This window comes from Trachinotus anak, unplaced genomic scaffold, assembly GCF_046630095.1.
Source record: "Trachinotus anak isolate AG129_WGS33_773 ecotype Australia unplaced genomic scaffold, CSIRO_AGI_Tana_v1 ptg000024l, whole genome shotgun sequence".
Taxonomy (NCBI): Eukaryota; Metazoa; Chordata; class Actinopteri; order Carangiformes; family Carangidae; genus Trachinotus; species Trachinotus anak.
Window position 1 is genome coordinate 9,675,858 of NW_027273875.1, and position 16,774 is coordinate 9,692,631.

Sequence of the window (16,774 nt, forward strand, 5' to 3'; positions counted from 1 at the left end):
GCTCAGACTCTGGATCCAAATAAATGTAGCCTTTGAAAATACAATTTTTGTTTGTCTTGGTTTATTATCAGTATGGAAACTGAGAGAAATCAACACTTTTGAGGCAACAACAGGAACTAAAAGTCAACCTTTTGCACTTTTGTGTGACTGACAATTTTTCTAACCCTATCAGAGCTGCTCAACCTCTGTTTCACCCAGCTCTTCCGCCACTTCACTAATTCTCCTAATCTGCTTCGTGTCCGTCTGTCTCTTCATATCTGCCCTCTCCTTATTCTCAGCAATGCTCTTCCTCTTTCTCGTCTTCCTCTCTCCCTTCTTACAGAGGGATAGGATGAGAGGAGGAGATTAAAATGGAGGTTACACAATCCTTTTAGCTGGTTTTAATGTCTGCCCCTCACGAGTGATATGTTCTGCACGTACATCAACAGGATTAGAGTGTCAGAACATCCGAGAACTGATGAACCAGGGCATCCATCCTTGCACACACACTCACACACCATCTTGGTTCACGTTGAGCCCCTGTCAGAATGCAGTACCTCTTAACAGGTTATAGGCATGTTTAGTGCATGTGTACCATCGTTTTTGATGTCACTGTATGTTTTTAATTGTACAAAACAGAATAACTTACAACAGATTTAGTAAAGAGGCCAAAATAGTAACATGAAAACATGAGTGTAGGTTGGAATTAAGACACAGAAAATAAGGCAAGATTAAAAAAAAAATCCATAAAAAAGCAAAAATATAATGTGAATATAGTAATAATAGTGGCATAGGTAAAGTGATATGTTCTATTTGTACTGTGAGCATGTATAATAGGCTTATTTCTGTCTATGTGCCATACAGGCTAGACACGGAAGAAAAAACATGATATTTACAAGATAAAATTAAATAACTGTCTGATACAAATCCACATAGCACAGGTCAAAGTGGGGCTAACATTCCCAGCATGACTACTTAAAGATGTGTATGAAGCTGTAGCCATGACCTAACAGAGATATGCACAGGAGAGAGTCCATTGAGCCTAAGAGAGAAAGAGAGCAAGAGAAAAGAACAAGTTTCAGAGCAAAATTTGGCCCAACCGGGAGCTTTATCTCGGTAACTGAGCTCCCATGTTGAGTTAATTGGCTTGCCAAACATAAGATAGGTCTGTGGTCCTGCATGCTAATAAAAATAATGAATAAATAATAAATAAATAAATAAATCTGTTTGCCCTGGGACTTTTTTTGAGTAATGATTTCTTTGCAGAAAATGAAATTCAAATAAGGGAGCTTGGGGAAGACGAGCCAGGAATTTTAGTTTCCTTTATAAGCACTGTGTGGTGTCTTCTGGATGCTAGTGTATTCTGCAAATCTCGTGTGGCATAGTTATGATACTGAGCTAATGCATGTATCCTAATTTGTATGTGCGGGACCTTCATTTTTTATTGGATTTGCTTGGTTGCCGTTCATATGTTATTGGCTCTCGTATGTGCTTGCAAAGAGGCACAGGGCCCACTGGACCTCCTGTGTAAGTGTGTGCGTGCGTGTGTGTGTGCGTGCGTGCGTATGTGTGTCTGTGTGCCTTTTTTCGATCTATCTGACCAACTACCATACGTGAGCTGCACATATTGGTTTTTCTGCGGAGCAGCTGTTTCTCCTGCAGCTTTCGGTCTCTCCAGACAACAGCCCCGTAAGAGCAAGGAGGAGAAGAGGAGAAGGAGGAGGTGGTGGAGGAGGAGAGTGGGGGGGTAGAAGCAGAAAGGTAGGGTGTAAGGAGAGGTCAGGAAAGAGATTGTGAGAAAAGTCAAGGATTTCATATCTGCTGGGATTGGATGATAGGTTAGCTTTGGGAATTTATTACATTTATACAGTATATTTTCAAGCTGGGGCTTGAGGATATTTTAGTCAAAGAAGGCTGGTTTGTATTTGAGTTGAAATGAATGTTTTTAAGCACTGGGAAACATTAAGACCTCTGGACAGTGTTATAGATGCCAGTACTTATTTTTACTACTTACTCTTGGAATAATTTATTTTAGTGCGGTCTCAGACCAAAGTGCCACGGAACCATAATTCCAGCCTCTGCCTCTCTTTTTTCCATTTCAGTATTTACATACCACTGACAAGGTCTGATGAAATACCTACAATATGTAAGGAATAAGAGGTTGATGCTCTACCTTTCTTTTATCCTCTTAAAGTTTGAACTTTTCATTTTTCTCCACTCACTATTTAACCATCTAGAGGAGCCCGGTGTGTATGAGATACATGAATAAGTAACTGATTAAATCATTCATATATTATTTATAAGGTATGGGCTTCCAATGTAAGACTATTATGGGGTTCGGGGAATACGTTTGAATAATGTTCAAATAGAGTGCTTTTCACACTTGGAAGTTGTTTTACATTTAAGTGAAAATGTTTTATGACTTTAAAGAGTCTATTTGTAAGTTTTGTTATTGCTACTTTGCCAGAGTTAGCAGCTTAGCAGCTGTTTACTTACCAGACTTGCTGACAGCTTCGGTCATCATTGCATTGATAGGGCAAGATGTTATAATATTCCCTCTGAGCAGCACTACTTCCTCAGAGGAGACTGGATGCTACAGTGACTGGGAATTGGAAAATGGCAAGTCAGGCTAACTGTTCTGGGGCTAGCTGGTTCGTGTACTAACTTCAGTAGAAGAAAAACAAAATGATTGCTGTCCACCACTGGAGACAGTCTTGGTGAGTAAAGGAAGGAAGTTTGATGCAGAACTTGCAGCATTTTTTCTAGACTGAGGAGAAGACAGTTGTTAATGCTGACGTTGGCTAGGCAGCAAAACTTGCATATAGTTCCTTTAAGCCTATGTGGCAACATGTGATGAGGCGTCTTCACTGTATTATGAACATTTTATTCCATCTTAGTATAATTATATTTTGGTTAAGGGATAGATCAACATTTTGGAAATCCCAAAAGTCATCACCATGAGGTTACTAGGCAACCAGCAGAGACTCCAGAAAGTCAAGAAATAGTCCAGCACACAACCATGCTTAAAACCACAACTGGTCACCTTTACACTCTGCTTTTCTAGAGATTAAACAAACACCATATTATGTGTTAGGCTACTTGTTGAGCTTTACAAGTGCTAGTTGGCTCTTTGGACAGACACAGTTTAGCTGTGTCCTCCTGTTTCCAGTCTTTATGCTAATGTAAGCTAAGCTAAGTATCTGCTGGTTGTAGCTTCATATGTCGCGCTGGGATTGATTTTCTCAATTAATTTAGCAAGAAAGTGAATTCATTTTGGCAACTGAGGACTGTTCTACTGAATCTGAGTCCACCGCTGAAAAGACAAGGTGGCGTGTCCCTTCATGTAATTACTCACGAAGAAAACTGTATTTACGATACAGTCGGCAGCTAATTATGCTCATCAAGCTCAAACCCTGCTGACTGTACAAATGTGATCCCATTGTTAATATTTAATTCCTAGAGCCAGCAGTGACTTACATGCCATGGCATGTCTCCCTGCTTTCATTTATGTGATATGAAGATTTTTTATAAATTATAAAGCATATGAAAATATAAAACGCATCACCCTAATGATGTGGAAATTCCAAAGTGTTCCACTCCATTCTTCATAAAAATCTAAATCTAAAATAAATCTGTAGGTGGTCTCTAAGCAGGCAGTGGGATAAGCTGATTGCTAATTGTATTTCTCCACTATAATGTGAGTTGGAAGCAGAAGCGTGCACAGCTGTTGTCTGCTTTTGGCAAATCGTAGTTATAACTGATATTAAACCATCAGTGCAGCGCTTTACAGTAGTGTTGATGTTGACTTTGGGACATGCAAATGATTGCTGTACTAAAATAGCTGTACAGCTGGATCTGCAGTATGTAAAAGCACTTTAGATACAAAATGGAGTCACAAGGGGGGTTAGGTTGACTGTGGTGACAAAAGGAGTCTTTGGCTGTCTCGTGCAATGATGTTGTGTGATAAGGTTACAGTGTGTGCCCCATCCCACCCCTATCTGTGGGGTTAGATTGTCTTCCTTTTTGGTCCAGTTGGACTCTGCAGAGAGGATTATTGGAGCTCGGCTGCAGTAGGCCTTTCAAGCTCTGACTCAGGCTCCAGAGGACTAACAAAAAGTCAGACACTGTCAGATCCAGGGTAGGGAGGCCAAGGGCTGATGCTTTGAAGTAAGCTATGAGATTCTCATCTGGAGGGATCAGATGGAGGGAGAAGAGAAGACAGCGCGAGGTGTAAAGCTCCAGCTAAACAGGCAAGCTGGGTTGGCTTCAGAAGCTGTGGAGGTGGGTTTCACTGTTGAATGAATGACTTTGACTCAATGAAATCCTGTGAAATTCACATGTGTACAACCTCTGAAATAAACACGTATGATTTGAGAATAACAAGGGAGACACAATAGCACAAAAGCCTTAAAATACTGATGCAAGAGGGGAAGAAAACAAGGGAAAATGACATTAAGATAAAGTAAAAGATTTAGCTGAAGTTTTTGTTGAAGTCGACAGAGAGATACAGGAGAAATATACATGATCCTGCGGTGATTGTTCTCTGATTAGTTCTTCAAACATCTTTAAAATCAGGGAAGTCATGTCAGGATGTCCACATTTTATTAATCAGCGCGCAACGTTTAAAAATGTATGTATCCAGCGAATGTTTGTTCCTTATTCTCCCTGTCTACGGAGCCTGGTTTTTTGCAAACACCACTAACTTAAGGGATTTAAGGCAAGACACAGACCTCAGCAACATCACTCCTATGAAGCAGATTGTCAAGATATGTTTACAGATGACAGGAAAAGACATCCCAAACTTAAGTCGGTAGAGAAACTCCAAAAAAAGTTTAGGTTTTTCACATAGTTTGGGCTCTGAAATAAAGAAACAGAGCACTGACATTTGTGTTTGCTTGTATGGTTTTAAGTTGGGCATGCATAATTCCCTATTATAACTTAATAAGCAGATACATTTTCCCTTCTGAGAATATAAACAGTCAGTTTTACAAACACATGTTCCGGATTATTTGTGTGCTTACCCAGCACAACAGTGTAACACGCAAAAAACAGCCAACTTTGCCCTGTTCAAGTACATAAACATGCGCACTTATGAGAAAATTCTTCGCTAACCTTCATAAGCTTCCTCTGCTTTTAACCCTTATCTCTTCTTGCTTTATTTCCTACACTAACTAAGGCTATCACCAAAAATAAAGGGGCTTGAGGAAATAGTCCAGGCTTCCAGATCCTGTGGAGACTTTTGGATCTTAGAAGATTGTAAAAACAGATGTGTAATGTGATTGCTATTGGAATTATAAGATAGGATCAGTCAATCAATCAACATGCGCTCACAAACACGCACACACATGCGCACACATACACACATACAGACACACACTGTACAGGCAATCGTGATGGTCTCATTTTCTTCCTGTCTGAAGTAACCTCAACCATGTTTTTGTGTCCCATGAGGAATGCCTTTTATCATGTGACATGGTGGTGTTGGCGGCAGCGGCGGCAGGGATTGGGGGAAGGGGGTGAGGTGGGGGGGGGGGGGGGGGTCAGACAGCTGTTTCCCATCAGCACTCAGTCAACTGCAGTCAGCCAGTCGCAACCCTTCTCAGAGGATCAGAGGGGCAGAGCAGCGGAGTGGGGCTCAAAGAGATACGGGGGCCAAAACACGTCCAATTAGAAGGTCATCCCAATTTGTTCTCCCACTTCCACGGCGTTCATCAGGCATCTCAGCTCTGCTTGCCCAGTGTTATGCACAAATCTGTAGCCAGAGGTGAATGGGTTGCCGCCATCTGGGAGTGATTATGCCTTTTCCTCATTGTTTCCTGTCTTTTCACCCCAACCCAGATCTACTGAGTTCTGCTATTCAGCTAGCTCTGTGTTGGCTCAGCTCCCTGGGCTTGTTCAGGTTCTAAGCCCCCCCGTGTAATTTAAGACTGGGAATGCTTAACAGCAGTCACTCATGCACAGGCGTCTGCATTAGCACATGTTGTTCACCTCATCAGGAGCAGGAATCTGCGTAGTTATAGTAACAAAAGGTCTTTTTCATTCATGATGTGCACCTCTGTCTTTTACACATCCCATTTCCTTGTTATTCATGTCCAGCCTCTGCTACAATCTTGCAGATTATTTTTCTTAGAATTGACTTTTTTGACATATTTAAGATTTCAGAATCACTTGTCATTCAAAATGCGTTCCTCCTTGAGGCTGTACAGTGAGGATCTTTATATACAGTCTTTGGCGGAGACAGGAAGGAGCTGCCTGTGACCACTAGAAATCACACTCTTCTGTTGGGCTTCTTGGAGTGGATGTGAGTTTGCTTCGTATCCAGTTCAGTCTTCTGGCTGCAAGCTCTTCTGCTGTGCGCAGGCTGCTCGTTGTGGAAAGATGATAAATTGCTGTGGTAGCTTTCTGCTGCCTGCTAGAGGAGCCGTCTGGACCTCACCTTTCTGCGGTGCTCTTAGCAGTGTATCTTCTCCCCTTACTGTCAGCCATCAGGGAAACCAGCCACCTCAGCAGCTAGTCTAAACACTCCTTACCAAACTGTTTGAGTGGGGAAGTAAGTGGGAGAGTTTAGGAGATTCCGTCATTGATATTATAGTGAATACTTTAACGGTGTATAGATAGATGTGTAGATACAGAGAATATTAACAACTTGGTTGAGGTTGTTTTGTGTGCTGCTACTAAAGATGTGATGGGCAGAGTTAGAAAACAACCCTTTATTATGCTGCCTTCAAGTGGAACTAGTCAGGTTGTGTGTTCGACATCAATTTCACAATGTCCTGCTGTTCTTGAGAACATTGTTACAAGGTTACTAACAATAAGACTGATCGAGGCATTGTTCCCCTTACGAGAGTGACAATTATTTCTTTTGTGCATTTCATCGCCATGTGAGGAACAAGAAAATGACAGAAAATTGGAAAAAATAGTAAAATAATGAACAAGGCAATTTCCCTGGTTTCTGACATTTAAAACAGCATAAACTATGTCACAGCTTCTGAACTCACAGCTGTAAAGTTCCCACTTGTTAAGGCTGTGAATGCCACATCAGTCAGTCTTGGTAATGGACTCTTCTCATTGACGCAATAAATATAACTCCACATGAAGGCACCAAAATGAGCAAATATTATACTTTGCCATCTTCTAATCATGGTCAAACATCATTAAATTCTACTCTCTTCTGCTTTTCTGTGTTTCCCAGTTTTACGCGACGACTTCAGGCAGAACCCCGTGGATGTTATGGTTGCGGTGGGTGAGCCCGCAGTGCTGGAGTGTCAGCCACCCCGTGGGCACCCTGAACCCACAATCTCATGGAGAAAAGACGGAGCCAGTTTAGACGACAGAGATGAACGGATCACAGTAAGAGAAGCCATTTTAAGCTTCAACATAATACCGACCAGGGCTTCCACGAATTATTATTTTCGTTTTCATTATCAGTTAATCTATTTTAATTATTTCTTCATTTAATCTTCTAGTTAATGAGATGTTGCCTCAAGTTCCTAGAGCTCAAGGTGACATATTCAAAATGCTTTTTATGTCCAATCAACAGGGTGTAAAACTGAAAGATATTCAGTTTAAAATTATATGAAATGGAGAAATGCTGCAAGTCCTCAAATTTGAGAAACTCAAACCAGTGCCTTTTTTTTCTTTTTTTTAGCCTTTGTGCTCAATATATGACTGAAACTATAAATTAGTTTGTCAGTTGGCTAATTGATTGATAAATTAATTGTTTCAGCTTTAATTCTTACTTTTAATGACTAATCCACCCAATTTTCATTACTTACCCTCATGCAAGACAAAATATTCAATAGTGGTTAATACATCCACATACAAAACATGGAAGGTAAAAACCTGTGGTATTTAAGTCGCCTTTTTGGAACGCTGAACAGCCAATTACCTCACCTCAGTCAGTGTGGAAGAGTAAGCATGTTAAGTCAAGATCTATTTGTGGTCACAAGAACACAAAATAATAACAACATCTTTATCTGTGCCCACACAGAGCTGGAAAAAATGCCGGGAGAAAACAGAAAAATGCCAACCATAAAATAATGTTTTACAATCAAACAGTGCATATAATGCTGTTCTGTGCAACTCCTGGCAAAAATACAGCAACAAGCTGACACTAGTGTCATCATATGAGCATCAGCATGGCATTAATCTGATATATGAAGCTGTCATGTGGCGTGTACTACACAGCAGTGATTTCCTTTTTATGTTTCTGTACAAACTGAATTGATTTTGTGCCTGATCGGTTAGGGAAGCAAGAGCAGGTTTCTCATTCCTTAAACTCAACCATGTAACCAGGTTTGAGTCAATCACATGATTTTGTCCATGTGTGTGTATGTGTGTGTGTGTGTGTGTGTGTGTGTGTGTGTGTGTGTGTTGATTTGTTTATTTGAATGTCTGTGTGTGCTCCCGGGGACACACCAGATTCAAAGCTCATGTTATTGCGGAGTGACAGGTAGAGCCTCTCTGGGGGACTGTGATGGACAGAGGAGCTATCTCTGATTTAAGGAGAGGCATGGATCAGAGCTGGGGGAAGGCTCCTCTGAGGGAAATACAAAGGCTGCTTTTTGCTTTGTACTTTGTGCGTGCCTGTCTTTCTCCTCCTTAATCATCTTTTCTATATGGAAATATGTCTTTGCCAGGAGAGTTCACTCAAAGACATCACTTACTGTACAAAGACCAAAGGAGTCCACCACAAGAGATTCATAGCTACTTTCAGTCTTTTAGAGTGTTTCCCTTGTGGGCTGGACCATCATTTATTAATACTGATTTGCAGATAAAGTTGTGACTTAATTCTTAAGGACATTTTTTTTTTAGAAGGTTCTCATATGCACAAGTGTGATTTATGGATTTTAATTCAACCATTGAGTGCCTTTACACAGAAAAATACATGTATATCACAGTATAAGCAGCTTGAGACTGTGTGTGCCTTTAGGGCATCTAAGGCTATGTGAAGAAGAAAAAGAGAGCATAGATGAAAGTTGAGGTTTCAGTGTCCGAGATGGAGGATAGACAAACCACATTTGGATTTCTTAGCGATGGAATTGCTGCTAAAAACAAGGATTGGTCAGTGAAGGAAATAAAAAAGCTCTTAGTCTGCTCTTTAATCAGCTGCTAAAGTTACTAGTGCAGCTGCATTTGCAGAAAACAGCAAAAAGTTGTACAAGAGAAATATAACATTAGTCAAAAGCACTGGTGAGAGCATGATTATCTTTGCAGTCATTGAGGAAAACTTTACTGGCATCATCACAATGCCACAAATAATGATATTGGTTCATCAAGGGACAATTATTAGAAAGACTCTCATGGATGCCCAGTGAATCTAAGACACAAATCTCTTTAACCAGGGTTCACTTAGATGACCTCATTCAAACTACACAATGGAAAATATTATGAGCCAGTAATGTATCTTTCCATTTATATTGAAATAAATGTCATAGGTCATGTTTGCTGCTATATAACTGTGTTTTTAATTAAATGCAATCATCTTATCTTTCATGTGCAAATAAGCCACAAAAATTATAAAAAATATGTAACATTTTAAAGACGCTCAATTAATGTATTATATTTTAGTATATATTTGTTTTAATCAGATACAATGCTGCAAAATAATGTTAATGTCAGCCAAAATATGCAGTCTCATGTTCTAGGATTCCATTGGCATTGGCTCTAAACATCCAAACCTAATCCACTGAATAATTTACTTGAATAGCTGAATCTGCAATATCAGTTCCCAAACTTCCCAAATTTCTTCTTGTGATTACTAGTGGTTGGCACTGTCTATGAAAAGTACATCCAACCACAAGTCACACCACAGTTTGTTAAATCGTCCTCTCAATCCCACATCATTTGCAGCAGGTCTGGAACGTCAGCCATAGTTAGGCCTCTCTTAGTTGTTATTTATCTGGTGGATGGTGTGAGATGCTTGTGGTGGAAGGTTCGCCTCGAGGAGGATGACTAATAAATGAAAGGCTGTCGGTTTCATCCTTGCAGCAGCAATTTAATGATGTATTCCGTCTTTGAGCTGGTGAGTGGAGAGTTCCCACCAAGCAAGGTGCTGTCTAGCATGACGCTGAATCCCCAGCCTGCTTTACGGGCACAGCACTGTAGGCAGCCTTGACCTCTGACCTCTTTTAAGAAATAACAGTGCTGTGCAATTACAGGCTAGCTACAGGATAGCTGTGTGTGTCTCTAGCAGTCTCTAACAGGCTAGAGACACACACAGCTATCTGAAATCATAATAAAGGGGCTGAAAGTTTAATTGAATTTGATGCCTGGAAGACGGTTTTAGATATCTGGGAGCAGGAAATGGCCTTGTGTTTGTTTTGTGGTCTTCAGATCGGTATATTCCTCCACTACAGTTTCACATCTGGTCATTGCTGCTGTGGTATCACCTCTAACACTGGGTATCTGCAGACTATCAATAGAGTAGCTCACATTCAAAGCACCATAAAGACAGCTACCTTGGTCTGTGGGGGTGTACAGTGGATAGGATATGAAAAGACCAAAAACAGCACAGAGAGCATATATCCTCCACCTCTTTGTTGTGTGTGTGTGTGTGTGTGTGTGTGTGTGTGTGTCTGTGTGTGCGTGCAGATATCAGTGAAGAGAAGCTAACAAGTTTGGGAAAGGCAAAGTATGCTGACTGAACATCTGAGGAATGAATCTACAAAGCGGCGACGTCTTTGTTCCCAGGGTTCTATGCTTATGTAGCACTAGATATGAATTATGTAATTTTAAAATAGGTGACCTTCTGTGCAGCTTGAAAGGCAGTGCAAATTCTATTCCTTAGATAAATAGATGCATGTAGATGCACACAGACATACATGACACTACTTGTACTGTATATTATCAAATGGAAGATGTGATCATATGTGGGTTGCAGAAACACATTCACAGAGGGAACTGTAGCTGTGGCACATTTTATTACAAAATGTATGGGCAGATTATTCGCTCTCATTATGAACGTGCCCCCCTCACTCAGTGATTCGCACACATACAAGGCTAGTAAGGTCTTGTGCAAATACAGCTGTGCAAATATTGTGTTGTGCTTTCTTTTAGATCCGCAGCGGCAAGCTGATGATCACCAACACCAGGAAGAGTGACGCAGGGAAATATATCTGCGTCGGAACTAACATGGTGGGCGAGAGGGAGAGCGAGATCGCCGAACTCACTGTGCTGGGTAAAATTTGCAGTGTTGTGATTGCATTGTACAACGTACTAGTGCTTCAGTTAGTGCCCTCTCAGTTCTCTGTGGTTTAGTTTGCCAGTTCGCTGTGTGAGGTCTTTGTCACAGGGGTATAATAACCCATTAATTATGTTGATTATGCAGGACTACCATCCAATCTGCCAGCTGTGCAGAGGCTTCAAACTAAACATGTGCTGAGCGTCTACCGCTGATGCATCCGGTGCTTCAGCCTCTCAAACCTTTCAATACAAGAGGCCCCCATGCTACCTCCGACAGCTCCCACCCCAAATGCCTGCTTCCAGCCTCTATTCTCCTCCCTCCCCTTTTATGTTGCTAACATTTCCCATCAGAATAGAGCTCTTATCAGTATCACACAGTTCGATGACCTTGGTTAAGGTTGGGAGTATACACTATAGTGCCTCATGGAGCTGTTCAAGGCTATGAGAATAATCCTGCTGAATGCAGAAACAGGTCAAAATGCATTGTTCTACAGGTTGTGCATAATGAATGACTTTGGAGACTGTCAGAGGATTATCACTAGAATGCAGTATTACATTTGGCTGATTCTGTATATATTACCACATTTTTTTTTTCTTTTCTTTTTTTCTTCAAGCATGGCACAGACAGTATTGGTAGTTTCTGATGATCAAATGTTCAAAAAAAAAGTGATGTTCTGTCAAAGTCAAATGTCACTTTACAAAATACTGTAGCTTGGCGTTACTTGTATTGTATTGGCGCTACATTAACATTTTCAAATATTTCTGTATAGCTTCCTTGCTTCAAGAGCATGTTATTGTAAAAAGTAAATGGAACTCTTAATCACTAGACAATCCATCATAAGCTCACATAGGCTCTAACAGCTATAGCTGTAGTTTACATAAGCTCTGACAATTACACAGAGGTTAAAAATTTTACAGCAACTTTAATATTTGAATATGTTTTCTTAAGAATAGGTAAGTAAATGATGTAATAATAACAAGGATAGATTAAAAATTGTAAGAACATAGATGGTAAACACCAGGTGATTATATTGATATTTATACTTGCTACTGTGCTGCCTCCCAGAGCGTCCGACCTTTGTGAAGCGGCCCAGCAGTGTGGTGGTGTTGGCAGACGAGAGTGTGGAGTTCCACTGTGTGGTTCAAGGAGACCCTGTTCCCACTATCCGCTGGAGAAAAGACGATTCTGACCTGCCTAAGGGAAGGTAAAGCACAAAGGGCCTCTACATTCAGTCATTTACCATGCAAACCTGGCGTTTCAACTTCTCCTTTCATCTCTTGATTGTGTGTGTCCATACTGCCTCCAGATTTGAAATCCTAGAGGACCATACCTTGATTGTTCGCCAAGTGACCTCCTCAGATGAAGGCTCCTATACATGTGTGGTGGAGAACATGGTTGGGAAGTCTGAAGCATCCGCCACGCTCACTGTACACGGTCAGTACAACCCGACCCTCATATGTAATGTCCTCCAGCCCTGGTACCACCCTGTTTCCTATGCAGTAGACAGTTCACATGCTTTTTCCAGGGCCTCTGATTGTCTTTTCATGGATGAGGTATTTGCAAAACAGCTGCTTCTAGCCTAGCAGGAGAACTAATCCTGTCTAGTACTGTCACAAATTAGCAGGCAGCGACTTTTACCTTGCTTTTTATCCAGACCTAGTTTTCACTATTGCGCCTTAGGCTGTTGTTTCTTTCAACTCAGTACTCGCAGGAATTATCTCTGGGGTATTTGTATTTCACTTCCAGGCTGGAGGTCAAATAGTGTCTGCAGCAGTCACCAGCTCTAAATAATAAGCAGTGTAGGACATTGCAGCAGTTCATAGTAATGTCAAGTATAAACTAAGAAGAGCATGCAAAGTAAATGTTTATGTGACCACAGAAAATGGATTCATTTGGCCCAAGTTGTCCTACCACAATGACACCCTTTAGTTTTTAAGTCAGTCACAGGAAATGAGCAGTGAGGCACCTCTCATAGTTGCACACACAGGCCCATATCTATACACATACACATAAACATACACACGCTCACCCACGGCAGTGGCACAGTGGGTGACACAGCCTGTGAGGACAGTAGGACTTAATTAAAGATAAGGCAGGGTTGGTTACATGCTGGGAAATGACATGGTTCCAATTACATCGTCTTCCTCTCCCTCAAAAAACCTGAGAAAACAGGCGTCATGGGGGACCAGAGCTAATTTGGGCAGTGAATGGAGAAGGGCAGGGATAACTGGTAGATGTGTAGTAGTTGTATTATGGGAGGAAACAGAGAGCTATCTAAGTGAATATGTTTCATAATTAAATCAAAAAAAAACTCTCTTACTTAACCTCTGGCTAGCTCAGAGCTGTAGTCTTAACCACAGAATCATTTTTACTGACTTACAACATTTGGTTGATATTAAACAGTTGCCATTTGAAACAACTGCAGCAGGCCAAGGAGGTTACTCATTTTAAGGTTTGCACAGGTTCCAAGCATGAAATGAAATGACTCTTCAGCACTGCACTCATTAAAATGAACTGTAATATTTCAGACATTCACTTGGGAGAAACTTTTAGATGAATTAAATTGCCTAAACTTGACACATGTGCTTCCAGACATGGAGCTTAAACCCAGCTTTTCTGCGCTATGCAAAATCATGTGCTTTACTTTTCTAAAAACATTCTTTGAACACAAAAATGTAGAGCAATAACCGCAGTCATCCTCTCACAGTAGTTCCAAAACCATCTGCTTAGCTAGCCATTCATTTCACTATAAATCTAGTTTACAGATGTCAAGATGCACAGTTGTTCCCATCTCAAAATATGTCTTTGTGTATCACATTTAGCAGAGCAGAACCCTAAAAAGAACCCACGGCTCCCCCTTCTCCCCTCTGTCCAGACACAATGCTCTTTCCCCAGCCCTCACAGATTTATGTCCTCATTAGGGGATTGTATCTTTGTCTAACTACGCCTCAAGGCTGGCTGGCTATGTAGCTCAAACCAGTGATTACATATTCTTTTCACACCTCACAATCAACAAGCCTGCTGAGTCTAATTGGGGCTTAATAGTGCACCTTGTCCTTTGACATCTTTGACACACATGTATATAAAATACATACAGTCCTAGTCAAACTTACTGGCAGAGTAAAGATCAGAATTTAGAATCTCTTCGGAAAGAAATAAAAATGAATAAATTTTAAATAAACAAAATATTATAAAATGTCCAAAGTTATTGAATAACAACAAAAAAGGTGCTTTCACATAATGAAATAAAAAATGCAGACGTAAAAGAATATGCTGGACACAGTTATTGGTACATGACCTGAATTCACCAATGAGTGCTTGTTCTACTGCATAAAAAGGGGCTGATCACCAAAGATCTTGAAATCCCAGTTGCATTCAACAGTTTGTTATGTTATCAAGGATCACAGTCATAAAAATAAAAAAAATTGTGAAGGTTGGTGCAGACTGTGGAAAAAAACACCTCACAAGCCCACCTGCAGTGAAACATGCTGGAGGTTTGATCATGCTGCAGATCTGCTTTGCTGCCTCCAGTACTGGAGGCATTGACTGTATCAAAGGAATGCTGAAATTAGAAAATTACCAAGGCATTTTTGAGTGAAACGTGTTACCCATAGTCAGGAAACGTGGTTTTGGGTCTTTCAGCAGCACAACGAACCAAAGCTTACATCCAGCAGCACAAAAAAATGTCTGAAAAGGGAAAGATGGACTGTTTTAAAATGGCACAATGGCGTTCATTGGCAGTGAGTTCTGACCTAAATCCCACTGAAACCCTCTGGAAAGAGCTGAAATCTGACAGTGTAAAAAAGACTACAAACTTAAAAGAGCTTCAACACGTAGCAATGGAAGAGTGGCAGAACCCACCAGCAGACAGGTGCAAGAAGCTTTCAGATGGCTACAGGAAACGTTTAGAGGCCTTTGGCATTTTTGACAAGGCTCCACATCCAAATACTAGTGAGGGGTGCCAATGACTGTCTCCAGGGTGTGCTTGTATGACTTCACAATTATGCAATTTGTTTTTAATTTGACATTTTATTGAAATACTCTTCATTTGGATCTTCTCTCTCCTTTTATCCCTCTCCATATTTGTGTGTAGAAGAATAATACTGAGATAGAATGAATATTCTCTTAAGCACCAATATTATACAACTATAAGGATATTAATAATATAAAATTTAAATAAAATATAATTAACCAAAAGTTTAAAAAAAACACTATTATTGATTATGTACCTTTATTACTGACTGTTTACTGTTCTTTCATACCATTTCCATTGTTCATGTGTCAATACTGTTGAGTGCATCATTGCAGTTTGATTACTCATTACACTGCTCTTTTTTGTGTTTTTCCCTTGTAGTCGACACTGGTAAGTTGTCATCCATCCCTCATCCACCATCAGACAGCAACAGGAATTCATGAGCCCCTGTCATTGTCCTTTCTGCACTGTAATTCCATCCACCAATACAGTATGTAATTCATGTTATGTGTGGGTAAATGAATAAAAATGTGCTTTTTTTTCATTAAGAAAGGTAAACAGTGACGGCTTTTGCTACATACACACTTAGCCTGCTTTACTCCTTGAGCTTCCTATGCACACTGACATGTTCTAAAACTGGGAATAATGAAAATGTGCAGTAATTAGAGCCTCTCTTCCTCTGCAGTGCCCCCAGCATTTGCCATACGCCCCAGGAACCAGGTGGCGACAGCGGGCAGGACAGTCACCTTCCAGTGTGAGGCCACTGGCAACCCACAGCCAGCTATCTTCTGGCAGAGGGAGGGCAGTGAGGTGAGACTGACCCTCAGTCTGTCATCACACTAAATCACTGCTCATGAATGAGCTTCTAACTCTGTGATCTCTGCCCCCTCTCCCTCCAGAGTCTCCTATTCTCTTACCAGCCACCGCAGCCCTATAGCCGCCTGTCTGTCTCCCAGATGGGTAGTTTGACCATTACTGATGTTCAGCACTCTGACGGCGGGTTCTACAGCTGCCAGGCTCTCAACATCGCTGGCAGTGTTATTACCAAAGCACTGCTTGAGGTCACAGACTGTAAGTAAAGAGAAGGGGTGATGGAGGGCAGATGGGGTGGGGGGTGGGGTACTTTTATTCAGCACATTTCTAGCACCAAAAGGAGCCTTTTGGCTAAACAGACTCCTTTTGTGCTGCAGTTTTTCTTGGCTGAGCAGGTATATTAGGGTACAAATTGGCCCAGGTTGCAGACTGGTGAGAGCTGCCTCCCTTAGGTGTGGTAGTTGGCCTTGGTTACTAACTGTCAGGAGAGGGATTTCAGAGGATGTTGTTCACATGTTGGGATCAAAACCCTCTGTTCCCATGGTGACTGTGTGTCTCATTTCTTCATATGTGTAGTATATAATCTGAATAAAGGGGACAAGGGGAAAGACAATAATTACTTTCCATTTTAACTCTAGTTTCCATTAATACAACACCATCTGTGATCTATTCTACTGTAGAAATGTGTGAATTAAGAGTGTAGCATTGACATATGATATAGTTTATAGGTACTTTTTCATGGTCTGATGGACTGTCATCCCAATTCTAGGTGATGAAATAACTGTGTTAATTGTTTGAAAAAAGCTATTTAAATGTGCTCGGAG

The 16,774-nt window shown here is 40.9% G+C and overlaps 1 protein-coding gene across 4 annotated transcripts in view; it reads left to right on the forward strand.

The window, feature by feature from the left end:
* LOC139607707 (roundabout homolog 1-like) overlaps positions 1 to 16,774 on the forward strand; it is a 76,924-nt gene that overhangs the window by 46,857 nt on the left and 13,293 nt on the right. For 2 of the 4 annotated variants that reach the window (XM_071460827.1, XM_071460828.1), the window contains exons 3-8: positions 7,172 to 7,329; positions 11,038 to 11,158; positions 12,230 to 12,368; positions 12,471 to 12,598; positions 15,823 to 15,947; positions 16,037 to 16,208. In XM_071460827.1, coding sequence (XP_071316928.1) covers positions 7,172 to 7,329; positions 11,038 to 11,158; positions 12,230 to 12,368; positions 12,471 to 12,598; positions 15,823 to 15,947; positions 16,037 to 16,208 — 843 coding nt within the window. Of the gene's footprint in view, positions 1 to 2,246; positions 2,697 to 7,171; positions 7,330 to 11,037; positions 11,159 to 12,229; positions 12,369 to 12,470; positions 12,599 to 15,518; positions 15,628 to 15,822; positions 15,948 to 16,036; positions 16,209 to 16,774 lie in introns of those variants that run through there. The other 2 variants (XM_071460829.1, XM_071460830.1) reach the window with 2 other exon arrangements.